The sequence below is a fragment of the Zea mays genome, chromosome 9 (genome assembly GCF_902167145.1).
Source record: "Zea mays cultivar B73 chromosome 9, Zm-B73-REFERENCE-NAM-5.0, whole genome shotgun sequence".
NCBI lineage: Eukaryota > Viridiplantae > Streptophyta > Magnoliopsida > Poales > Poaceae > Zea > Zea mays.
This window is the reverse complement of record NC_050104.1, coordinates 3529815-3542538: the sequence shown is the minus strand read 5'-3', so window position 1 is coordinate 3542538 and position 12724 is coordinate 3529815. Positions and strand designations below refer to the sequence as shown.

Genomic DNA, 12724 nt, shown 5'->3' with positions numbered 1-12724 from the left:
TGATTAGGGAATAATAAGAGTGACACGTCTGCAGCTAGTGCAGCTAACATCTGCAGTACAGAAATAAACAACATGACTATATATGGTTAGAGTGACACTTCGTTTGTTTGCTAAAGGGCAGCTAGCAATGAATGCACTGTATTCTGTATATATAGTGTCCAGATCGTATTCATGGCACTTGGCTTGACCGAGGAAAAAACAAATTAAACTACAGGGGCTAATATTTGTGGTCATGAATATTCAAGACCCGGGTGCTGAAAGTGAGCAACTGATTCTCACGTGTAATAGTAGCGCTGTGGGTCATGAATTCACGTGTAATAATATTTCTGCTAGTCGGGAGGAGCATATGTAAAACATGGCAAACTTTTTCTACAAGGGCTAGTTTTGAAACTCTATTTTTAAGTGATTTTCATTTTTTAAAGAAATTTAGTTCATTTTTTCTTGAGAAAATATGAATCCCTTAGAAAAATGGAGTTACCAAACTAGCCCTAAGATTATCTCTTCACACAGCTTCAGTTTGCAAGACTGTTGTGCTTGTATATATGTGCTGAACTTTGGCTTGGGTACTTCTCTACACCATGTCCATAGCTGAAGCCTCAGCTTGCAGGTTGCAGCCGATGAGAATAGAGCGTGATCTCCACATGGCCACAGGGGACGGAGAAACTAGCTACACGAAAAATTCTAGGATTCAAGTAAAAGTTTCTACTCTCGATTATTTATTTCCAGCATGCGCAACTACCATATTTCATACTGTGTGTACAAGCTTTGTTCTATATATACCTGCTTCTATTGCATACTACTATGCTTAATTAGTTGGCCTTGGCCGGCCATCACGAAAAACTAAAGATAGATTATTTGGTCTCATTAACATGAAATGACATACAAACCAGTAGAAATTAACGTGCCATGTTTCATTAAAAACATGAAATGGCGTTTTCCTTTCTGTTTTAGAATCACTATATTTGGTAACACCACCAACCTAGTCTGTGATACTAATACTAGTAACCAGAGATCTGGGAAGGTAACACATGTTTTTGTTGGGCACAACAGGAGAAAACTATGTTTCAGATCAAGCCTGTCCTTGAGGAGGCCACAAGAGCAGTATACACAGCTCTCCACCCTCAAACCATGGTTGTTGCTGACTTAGGCTGCTCATCTGGGCCTAACACATTACGCTTCGTATCCGAGGTGATTGGCATCATAGCTCGCCATTGCAAAGAACATGGCCGACAACATGACCACCCACAGCTTCAGTTCTTCCTGAATGACCTGCCCGGAAACGACTTCAACAATCTCTTCCAGCTGATCCAGCAGTTCAATAAGCTGACGGCAATAAACCACAAGAGTGAGGCAGCCGAGGCACTGCCTCCTCCGTGCTATATCTCTGGGTTGCCTGGCTCCTACTATACTAGGATCTTCCCTAGCGATAGTGTTCACCTTTTCCATTCTTTGTTCTGCCTTCAGTGGCGCTCTGAGGTACGTATGCATGCTCACAAGGTGCAGTTCACTGATACACGTCTTTGTATATTTTGATAGTGGAATCAGCATGCACTACCTATGCCAGGCTGCTGTTGTCCATGCTTTCGAGTCTTTTGAAACAACCTATAGTTGTATTTTTGTTTGACCCTCTTTCTGTGTATATCTACATATAGGCACCAGAGGGCAACAAAAAAACATGCCTAGATATCTACATCACAAAGACTATGTCACCGTCGATGGTGAAGTTGTTTCAACAACAGTTTCAGAAGGATTTCTCCCTCTTCCTCAGGCTACGCTACGAGGAACTCGTGTCCGGTGGCCAAATGGTTCTAACATTTATTGGAAGGAAGCATGAGAATGTGTTCACTGGAGAGTCTAACCATCTTTACGGATTGCTTGCGCAGTCACTGAAATCCCTAGTTGATGAGGTAAACTAAATACAAATTACTGTTGCTTTAATCATTCTACTAGCCACTAGGTAGTGGCTTTAATTTGTAGTAAATATTTGGACTACGTTTGATCTTTGCAGGGTCTTGTGGAGAAGGAAAAACTTGAATCATTCTATTTACCAATGTATTCACCATCGGTTGGTGAAGTGGAGGCCATACTAAAGCAAGTTGGGTTGTTCAACATGAATCATGTAAAAGTATTCCAGACAAATTGGGATCCCTACGATGACTTGGAAAGTGATGTTGTGCATAACAGTATTAGGAGCGGTGAAAATGTTGCTAAGTGCCTACGAGCAGTTATGCAGCCGCTAGTCGCAAGCCAATTTGGAGAACCCATTCTCGATAAGTTATTCAAAGAGTACGCTCGCCGTGTTGCCAAACACCTTGAGAATGAGAAAACCAAGCATGCTATTATTGTCCTATCCATCGAGAAAGCAATTCACCTGTGAAGTGTATTGTTTCTCACTATCTCGCTTGGCATGCTACTATTTGTGTAGAAAACTTTGTATGTATGTTTTTTTGTGTGTTTGTGTCACTAGTGTATTGAATTACATATGGTGTTTTTGTTGTTTTATTTATCACTTCTCCTGTATTCCTATATTTTATATGTCTAAGTTTTTAAGGTGATTTCATGCAACCCTTGTACAAGCAATTGATACAAATAAATTGCACCTTTTATGATCTATGATTCGTCTTTGTATCATAATGTATATCAAGCCATGTAGAACATATGTAATAGAACGAAGTTATGTTTTAGGTTAAGCCAGTTCTTGAGGAGGCCAGTCGAAAAAGTACACACATCTCTCCTCTCTCAAACCATGGTCATGGCCAACGTACCACTACCAGAATCCGGCTCTTTGCCGAGTGCAAATTATTGGGCACTTGGCAAAGCATGCTTTGTCGAGTGCCACTCTCGGTGAACTAAGCCTCTCGACACAGACCTAGTTTGCTGAGAGTGCAAACACTCGGCATAGACAAACTCTCAGCAAAGGAGGCTTTGCCGAGTGTCAAGCTCTCGGCGAAATGCGACGCTCGGCAAAGGGCCATCAGTAGCCGTCTATAGTTGACGACCATTAACTTTGCCGAGTGTCAGCCCTTGACACTCGGCAAAATATCTTCTTGGCCAAGTGTCATCTAACAAACACTCGACAAATTATCTTCTTTGCCTGAAGCACTGGACAAAGCAGTTATGTCCGGTAGTGTACACTGCACATTGGGATGTAAGAGCAAGTCCAACAATTCTCGATATCCAATCCCTAAACCAAAAAATAGGGAAAAAAGAAAAAAACACAGATACAATAGCTTCCTAGTCTAGCTCCCGATCGAGTCATGTGCGTAACCCAACCTCCACGATGCACATTTTTCCACAGATGCCGACGCTCCCAATTCCTCGCGATTTCATCTTCCCGCGCCTTCCTCATTCCTTTGCGCCTTCATCTAGCCATGCACGAGCTATGGCGGCAGTCTATGTTTCCCATCGCCGTTGCGCCATGCTCCACCGTGACACGATAAATCCCGGCAGTGCTGTGTCTCCAACGGAGGAAACTAGGTCGCTAGCCAGGGGAAATCGATTTGCGCTAGATGAATATTTACAAGTACGAGAAATCAATTTGAGAGGTAGATTTGTTAGGGAAGTAGTTGTATGAACTTGGTGAAAGCGAACACCTGTGATCTAGCTGTATTAGCCTATGAAGATGACGATGGCTGTAGATTTCCTGATAGCTTCCTAGGTGAAGACTCATAAAGTCTTGGTCTGCCCATGTACACCTACCAGGGAAAAAATATAATCCATCCATGTATCGTTTAGATCTATGTGTTGTATGTTTTGCATGTATGTCCAAAGTAAGGGAAAACAACACCAGGAACAAAATCACATGAGCATCAAAAAACAAAGTGACACTACACATGGTACATTTTTTATTATGTCCAAGAGGTCAAAGGAATGAACAGGTGTATAAAGACAACTCGAGAAAGAATATCTTGCCTTAGTTGATTGATTGACCTGTTGTCTCGCTTTCCAAGGGAACGACAAAGGCTAGTGCCACGAACGAGGTGGAGGCACCAGGAACATCGACAGACGACACATTTCTGGCAATGGAGCACTAGACTAGTCGAGGGTAGAACGACAAAGGATGGAGCTGGTGATCCGCCGCGGCACCGTGGCCCGTGGAGGAGTGGAGGTGTCGGCGTCACATGCCTGAAAAAATTTCCATACTTGTCAGTCTCTGGACCACGGGTCCTTAACTAACTAGTAAAATGTCGTATGGTCGACTCTAGATGGTGTGCAAGATGACACAAGCGATTATCCTAGTTCGGGCTTCTCAAGGCCCTACTTCCAGCAGAGGGAATGAAGCTTATATTACTCGCACCGTGGTGCCTGTAGTAGGGGTTTACAAGCACGGCGTGAGAGGGGAAGTCCCCAAGTCCCTAGAGATGATTGAGGCAAGTGCCAATATCTAAGACAGAGTGAGAAAACAAGAACTCGTCTACGTGTGTTGTTGTTGTGGTCATGTCCCTCAATGGAGGGACCACTGCCGTATTTATACACCCAGGGGAGCGCGCATGGTGAAGCTGAGTCTTGTATTTTGAAGGAGAGATGCCCTGACATTTGACGTGACGGCGAACCGTGCAATAGATTCGCGTTTGCTGACTTCCCATGGAGAGCCGAGGCCAAGACCGAGGGGTCGTCCGTATGCTCGAGCTCCCGAGGGAGAGACTGCCCATGCCGTGGTGGTTGTAGCAGCGTCGGGGTTTGGGCCAAAGGCTGCTTACAGGGCGCCCTGGCACGCGGTGACGTCGAGATTCTCTACAGCACTCATCAAGATCAGAGCCCTCGCTTGGTTGATGCATAAGTCTTTCGAGGTGCCAGATGAGCCATCCCTTGACGTGCGCTATAGTCGGGCGGAGTGGCTGTCTGCGGGATTCGCGGCGTAGCCGGTGGCCAAGGCCAAGCTCGGGCGAGGTGGAGATTTTGCCCGAGGGCTAAGCTTAGGTTGGGCGAGGCAGAGAGGTTGCGCCCGAAGACTTGTCCGCTTGGCTTGTCGTATTAGGCGTCTCATCAGAGGGCGTCAGGTGGCATGCGCGCACTGTTTGGCACATGTGTAATCATACTGCTACACTTAGATGTGATCGCTATCTTGTCCACCACTGTGCTCCGCTGCCACAGCGCGGGTTGGCACACGCATTAAATGCACCTGTCCCCTGCCTGTTTTCGAGCGCCCTTGTCCTATCTTCTCGAGGCTGGCTCGGGCGAGACGGACTGAGCGGAGGCGACCTCAAGCGAGGCAGAGCGAGTGGTGTCGACTTCGGGTGAGGCGGAGCCCCGCTCGAGGTGGGAGACCCTTAGGGGGATGTCTTGACTTTTTATAGGTGGCTCGGTTATTACCCCTTGGGAGTTTAGTCCTTATTTCTCTGGGTGCATTTGTTAGGGGGTAATTCAGGTGTCCCTAATTATCGCCCTTGACAATACTGCACTTATTTGCGCAGTCAAACTTAAGATAGATCCTTCATAGTATAGAGTCAAACTTAAGATCGACTTTATGTGATTCTTGGAATTGACCGCCAGTGAAAATCGATTTTCACTGGCGGTCGACGTAATAAAACCGCCAGTGCAAATCGTTTCCAGAAAACATAAAACAAATTTTTAAAATAGTAAAAAAATTTATTTGTATTAGGACCACCCCACCCGCCCGGTGCGCGCTACGCGATTGTTAGTAATCGAACCGTCAACCTCACTCTCGCGCGTATCCTCCACTACCACTCCGTCTATGACATGCTTTGTGTCTAGTTTGTAGTTGTTTTCTCCACATATTACAACCATTTGAGTGTAAATTGCTTATTTTAGACCCTAAACGAATTCAAATAAAAAAGTTGTCAACTACAAAGATAAATAACTTTTGAAGTTCTACAACTTTTATTTTGACACTTTTTTCATCCGAGGTAGTTTGCAAAATTTGAATTTTAAATTTGACATACTTAGATTCAATTTTTGAGAACTGAAATGAGTTCAAATAAAAAAGTTGTCAACTACAAAGTTTCATAACTTTTAGAGATCTACAACTTTTATTTTGGTGGTTTTGTCATACAAGGTCGTTTGAAAAACTCGAAAAATTAAGGATAAAAATGATTTCTAGTGGCGGTTCCTTAAGAAAACCGCCACTAGGAATCGTATTTCTACTGGCGGTTCCTTAAGAAAACCGCCAGTAGAAATCCATGATTTGTAGTGGCGGTTTTCTTAAGGAACCGCCAGTAGAAATACGATTTCTAGTGGCAGTTTTCTTAAGGAACCGCCAGTAGAAATACGATTTCTAGTGGCAGTTTTCTTAAGGAACCGCCACTAGAAATAGTACAGTCGGTGGATAACCGGATCTGTCTGTAAAAATAAATGGTCCCGCAGGTATTGAGCCTTTTTTCTACTAGTGTCTTAAGCTTCTTAGCGTCTACATTAGAGGGCATCTTAGGCACGGTCTTCCACTCTATGTTACATCTCCAGGTACTTATCCACAATAGCTAAGGGTCCACCGCTGTGGCCCGCCTCCTTGGCCTTCTTCTTAATGAAGTTCTCAGCGAGCTTTTCTAGCTAGCGGTAGAGGGCAGCTTAGGCGCGGTCTTCCAATCTATGGTACATCTGCAGGTACTTATCCATAGCAGCTGAGGGTCCACCGTCGTGGCCTGCCTCCTTGGACTTCTTCTTGAGCTGGCATCGCGGACGACACCTGCGGTGCTGGCGCCGACCACCGAGTCTGTGCTGGGCCTAGAGTGCGACAACGTGTAGGTTCAGGTCGGGGTCTGAGAGGCGAGCCCCATGGGTGGCGCGACGCTGAAGAGCTCGGAGGCGCATGCTGAGGAGCTCGGAGTCTGTGTTGGGGCATGGGGCGGTGTTTGCGGGGGTTTGTTGCTCGCCGTATGCGCCGTGAAGGGGGTTGTATGGCAGCTCTGTCTTAGGGTCGGTGGTTTTGGACGAGCAGGACATTGGATGGTGGCGCTGTTTGTGGGGTGGTGGTTGGTGACGGTGGAAACAGTTTCATGTATAATTCTATTCCTGCACGAAACCGATACATTATAATAGTAGAGATTGGAGTTGATCTAATACACTGCGCTTCATCCCTGATTGTTAATACTCCATGTTCGGCACCTGGTGGTGTTGTTCCAGGGCTGTTTGGTTCTACGCTTAAGGTGCCAAAAATTGCCACACATTTTTTGCCAACTTCTACACCACAACTGTGGCATGCCTAAGGAAATCTTCCATACTTTTACAAGTCATTGGCGAGTGGGACCTGGCATGTCTAAGAGAATATGTCACACTTTTATAAGTCATTGGCGAGTGGGACCTACGCAGCAGAAGAAAAATCTTGCCACAATTGTGACTATAAACCAAATACATGCCTAACTCGGTCAAACTTGCCTAACTTTAGGTGTAGCAAGCTATGGCAAGTGAGGCAGCAAACCAAACAGATAGTCTAACATGACCAAATACTAAATAAATGTTGACAACTCTGAACAAGCGATGGTGGATGGACCAACATATAGGCACGATAGTGAGGATGCGAAAGCCCAATCCAAAGATGTCCGCTCCAACACTACATGGATACTCTTCATTTTCGGCGGCCAAAGCACCACCGCCGAAATTATTGGTTATTTTCGACGGTTGCAGCCGACTATCGAAAATGACATGGCCGATCTCACTGTCGAAAGTTTGAAACAACCGAATTGTGTTGCTGATATTGATTATGCCTCACGAGAGATCATCCATACATCTACTATTTTGACTACTCGTGCCTCAACTTTTCCAAAATGGTTTCATGGTTAGTGATCATACTCTTCTATTGTTTTGGTGCAGATTTTTTGAAAGAAGAAACAAACTTGCCGAGAGGGTAGGCCAGGTTTCAAGTACTTCGCTCAATAGGTGAGCCCGACACAAGTGTTAATTTAGTACATGAAAACACTACCTAGCAGCTGTTATGGTAATACCTTCAGGCACTACAGTAGAACAGGGCATTTCCGACGATCAAAGCCGTCGGACATAAGCCCTAAGTTGTCGGACATAAGCTATTTACGATGACCGAAGGCTTATGTCCGACGGTACCTGTCCCTCGGTTGTAACGCGTCAGACAAAAGCTTATTTCCGACGGCGGCCGTCGGACATAGCTTATGTCCGACGGCCGCAAAGGGACATCAACATTTAACGTCGCTAACGACCGTAATGGTCGTTTGTGGATCCCACATCTCTTATGTCCGATGGCTTAGCGGAGGCCGTGAGACATAAGGCTCTATTATGTTCGACGGCTTAGGAGAGGCCGCCGAACAAAATAGAGCCTTTTGTCCGATGGCCTCTGCTAAGCCGTCGGACATAAGAGATGTGGGATCCACAAACGACCATTACGGTCGTTAGCGACGTTAAATGTTGATGTCCCTTTGCGGCCGTCGGACATAGCTTATGTCCGACGGCCGCAAAGGGACATCAACATTTAACGTCGCTAACGACCGTAATGGTCGTTTGTGGATCCCACATCTCTTATGTCCGATGGCTTAGCAGAGGCCGTGAGACATAAGGCTCTATTATGTTCGACGGCTTAGGAGAGGCCGCCGAACAAAATAGAGCCTTTTGTCCGATGGCCTCTGCTAAGCCGTCGGACATAATGATATTCAGTAGTGGCAAAAAACCCTATTTTTGTAAATTTCTAACATTTACAGAAAAATACAGATTTCATATATATACACAGATTTTATATACAACCACATATTCACATTCACAAACATCAATTCACATAACTATTTACATTCTCAAACATCACCTAACATTCGTAAACACATAGTTCCTAATAGTTGCAACAAGTCTTTTACATCAACATATAGTTCCAAATTAAACACTGACATAGTTCGACATTCACATAGTCTTTGGCATCAACACTGACATAGTTCCAAATCAAACACATTTGACAAACTATCACACTTATCAGTCACCTGGTTGGTTGGAGTTATAGCCACTTCCTCTGGCTAGACTCTGGGCATTGAAAATGTTTTTCACCCAAGAAGTTGATGCGTCGTCTTTACCAGACACATCTCCAGGTGTGGCAACTGAAGCGGGAGGTGTCTCAAAGCCCTATAACACACACATGAAATATTAACCACTAAGTTTTTCATTTTAACACATAAGGCATCTATGAACATATCACACACGCATATGTGTACATACCATAAGGAATTGTGATGGAGGAGGAGGCAACAGCATTGGCGGCGGTAGTGCAAAGTCCGGAGGTGACATCCCATATGTTGGCATCGAGACACCCGCTTGTTGTGCCAGTTGCTACAAATTAGATACAAGCAATTGTTGAGAAAATAAGGTACACATCATGTGTTTTTTAGTTGTTACAAATAAAATGTTACTTCAACTTAACGAGAGTAGAGCTTGATTCTGGGCCTAGATGTTTGAATAATACTCGTCCTTCTTCTTCTGGTACTCAGCTTGCTACCTCTAGTACTCCATTTGTTGCCTCAAAACTGATAGATGATAATATGCCTGCTAACGCAACACTGCAATCTCTATCTCTTGGGTGGATGACCGAGAATGGGACGACTGCGAAGATGAGGATGTGGACTGTCGTCCACAACGTCTCAGCTCCCTAGAATCACTCGTAGAATAAAAAATACCCAACCTACAAGAGTGAACCATGAACTTAGTATAGTAAACCATGGACTTAGTAGAGTAAACCACGGACTCAGTTCAATCGCAAGCATATGAGAATAATTTTGAAATCCAAATCAAATACTCTCACCGTCCATGGGCTTGTCCTCCTGTGCTAGCATATGCTGCCCAAGGGTCGATTGGCTGGCTCCTTCAGTCGTAGTCCTGCCCATGGCGCTGAACCATCTCTTGCCCATACGAAGCCTGGAGGCAAACATATGAAATATAATTGCATCATAGAGTTGATGCACAAACACATAATAGAGTACCAAAAACTCACTAGACGGTCGGTGGCTGTCTGAGTGCATAAAACATCAGTATCATGAGGATCAGAACCCCTATGCCCTTGCATATACACCTCCACATCCGTGGGCGTACGATTGGATTTGACTTCTTGTACATACAAGTTAGAATGACACATTTCTATGTAATTCGAAGTTACAACATACTATGACATACCATTCTCTTAGCCAAGCGCACATGTCCATCGTCACCGTAGTTGTGGAATGACTCAGTACCACGATTTCCCTTGTTCCTTTGGGAAATGGTGTAGCATCCCAAAAATTCAAATCCTGAAATTTTCTCAAACTCGCTCTAAATTCAAAATGAATTTCAAATTTCATTTCAAAATGTTTGTTTGCGAGTTGATATCAACAAATAAAGTATAGTGGTCTATATTCTCTCTAAAATCCTCCTCAAAATATCCTACAAATATTTCCCCAGTGATCCCCCTCAAATTGTTTACAGAAATACTGCCCAGATATTTCCCTAGTGATCCTCTTCAAGTTCTTTCCAGAAATACTGCCCAAATATTCCACCGATATATCTCCAGGTATTTTCCTCTTGAGAAATACCTTCAGAATCATTTTTGAAGTCCCCACAAATATTTTCTTCATAACTTTCTTCATGTTCATACGTATACGTATGCCTCCGGTGTCATACGTTGAGCTATACAAGCTAATTACACTCATATAAGACAAATCCATGCTAATCTCCCACTAATCCTCTCATCCTCCCACTAATCCTCTCATCCCTCCCCCTAATCCCCCTACCATGGCTATAAATAGAGGGGCAAGGGCCTCCTCTCATCCCACCCCAAGCCATTTCATGGCAACTCTCTTCCCCCCCACACCCACTCCATGTTCCACACAAGCACACACTAGCACAAGGATCGTTCGATCGTTCTTCGATCGTTCGTCCCCTGTTCTTAGTTCGTTCGTTCGTTCGTCCGATCGTTCGATCGTTCGTCCGATCGTTCATGGTTCGTTCGTCCGTTCGTCCGATCGTTCGTCCGTTCGTTCGTCCAAATAATCTTTTTCCTACCGTTATGCTGCCGAAATTCCGATCGTTCGTTCGTTCGATCATTCGATCGTTCATCGTTCGTTCATAGTTCCTATTCATCGTTCGTTCATAGTCCCTATTCATTGTTCTTCCAGATAATCTTTGTCCTGCCGTTATGCTACCGAAATTCCGATCGTTCGTTCGTCCGATCATTCGATCGTTCGTCCGTTCGTTCATCCAAATAATCTTTTGCTGCCGTTATGCTGCTGAAATTCCGATCGTTCGTTCGTTCGATCATTCGATCGTTCATCGTTCGTTCATAGTTCCTATTCATCGTTCATCGTTCGTTCATAGTCTCTATTCATCGTTCTTCCAGATAATCTTTGTCCTGCTGTTATGCTGCCGAAATTCACCGACACTATTCATCATCGTTACTATTCATCATCGTTACTATTTATCATCGTTACTACTCATCGATGATATCTATAGTAACTTTTTCGCCGTCACTATTCATAGTTACTATTCATCGATTAGTCGATCACCCCAAATTTCAACTACTCATACATCATGCTGTCCAGTCCACCTAAGACCAGCCAGACCCATATTCCAGTCATACGAACTCCGGTGACTATGATTTTCCTTCCAGTGGGAACTTCCCATCTGGTCACCCATCCCAGGTTTCTCCAAGTTGAGCACGCTTAACTTTAAGATTCCTTCGAACCAGGCTTCCAAACTCCGATTCCAATAATTCTTGTTTCTAAATTCTTATCAAACTATTCCCTATCCAACCATGTCATCCCTTAAGCATGGTCCATATTCCAAAAAAACTCCCAAAATACTCTTGTCCCATATTCTGCCTATAACTCTCCTGTTCATACTAAGTGAGATGATTCATTCGTCACTATTCTCACCAACAGTGAACTTCACTGTGCTACACCACCTACACTCAGCTATAAATACACCCAGCTACCCTCTCCCTCTCCACACACACTCAACACCCTCAGCCAAGGCAAACACCCCACCCACTCAGTTACTCCGCTCTGCCGGCTACACGCATAGTGTCGCTTCGTCTCCAGTCCACCCTCCTGGTAAGCACCTTCGCTCCACCACCAGCAGTATCTCAACAGCACATGACACAAATTCTACTCACGACTCTACCCACCCATATATCGCTATTCTGACCACTATACTAAATATTTGTTGGTATAATTGTTGGTTTGTATGTTTGTTTGTTCATGTTGCATAGTTATTGAGCGTTCGTGTCGTCTCATGGAGGCCAGATCTGCAAGTCTACGCCAGGCAGTGGAGCTAGAAGCCAGTTCCGCGAGCTCCTCTTTCCCCTTCGCCGGATAAGCACGACAAGCTCACTGGATCCCTTTGATGCATAAATTACCTATGATTGTTCAACCACAACCCTCAGCCTGTTATTTTATGCATGATATGATTTTGAGACAAGTTATTATGGCCACCCAGCCGCTTGCCGCAATCAATCCTTGATATATTTGTTCCAAATGATTTGAGAAAAGGTGTGAGTTTTCAAAAGAAAATGCTTTTCAAAATGTGTATGATGAAGGGTTTTCACCCTTATCACCTTTGAGTAGGGATGATCAGGGACTCCCTGGTTTAGGGGAGGGCCTAAGGTGATGGCTCAGCTGGTTTAGGCGTGAGCAGAAGGATTGTCCCCTCTTATAAGGACCGATTTGTCATCTTTCACTACCTGTACTCATGATAAGTACAACCACTCGAGACTGTGTGGGCAGTCACTCAATCTGAACTCGTACGGTCCAACCCCAGGGTTACGAAGGCTGGGGAGCACCGGGAGGATAAGGAG

At 44.5% G+C, this 12724-nt stretch overlaps 1 protein-coding gene across 1 annotated transcript; it reads left to right on the top strand.

The window, feature by feature from the left end:
* The first annotated feature begins 569 nt into the window (after positions 1–569).
* On the top strand, positions 570–2613 carry LOC100281293 (benzoate carboxyl methyltransferase). Its single transcript, NM_001367958.1, has 4 exons — positions 570–692; positions 1051–1476; positions 1653–1907; positions 2009–2613. The coding sequence occupies exons 1-4, from the start codon at positions 579–581 to the stop codon at positions 2375–2377; spliced, it is 1164 nt and encodes a 387-aa protein (NP_001354887.1). The 5' UTR covers positions 570–578; the 3' UTR covers positions 2378–2613.
* The last annotated feature ends 10111 nt before the right edge of the window (positions 2614–12724 follow it).

Coding starts and splice junctions, on each gene's coding strand:
- LOC100281293 (NM_001367958.1), top strand. CDS start 579: ATGTCCATAGCTGAAGCCTCAGCTTGCAGGTTGCAGCCGATGAGAATA. Junction 693..1,050: donor CGAAAAATTCTAGGATTCAA/GTAAAAGTTTCT, acceptor TGGGCACAACAG/GAGAAAACTATGTTTCAGAT. Junction 1,908..2,008: donor TGAAATCCCTAGTTGATGAG/GTAAACTAAATA, acceptor TGATCTTTGCAG/GGTCTTGTGGAGAAGGAAAA.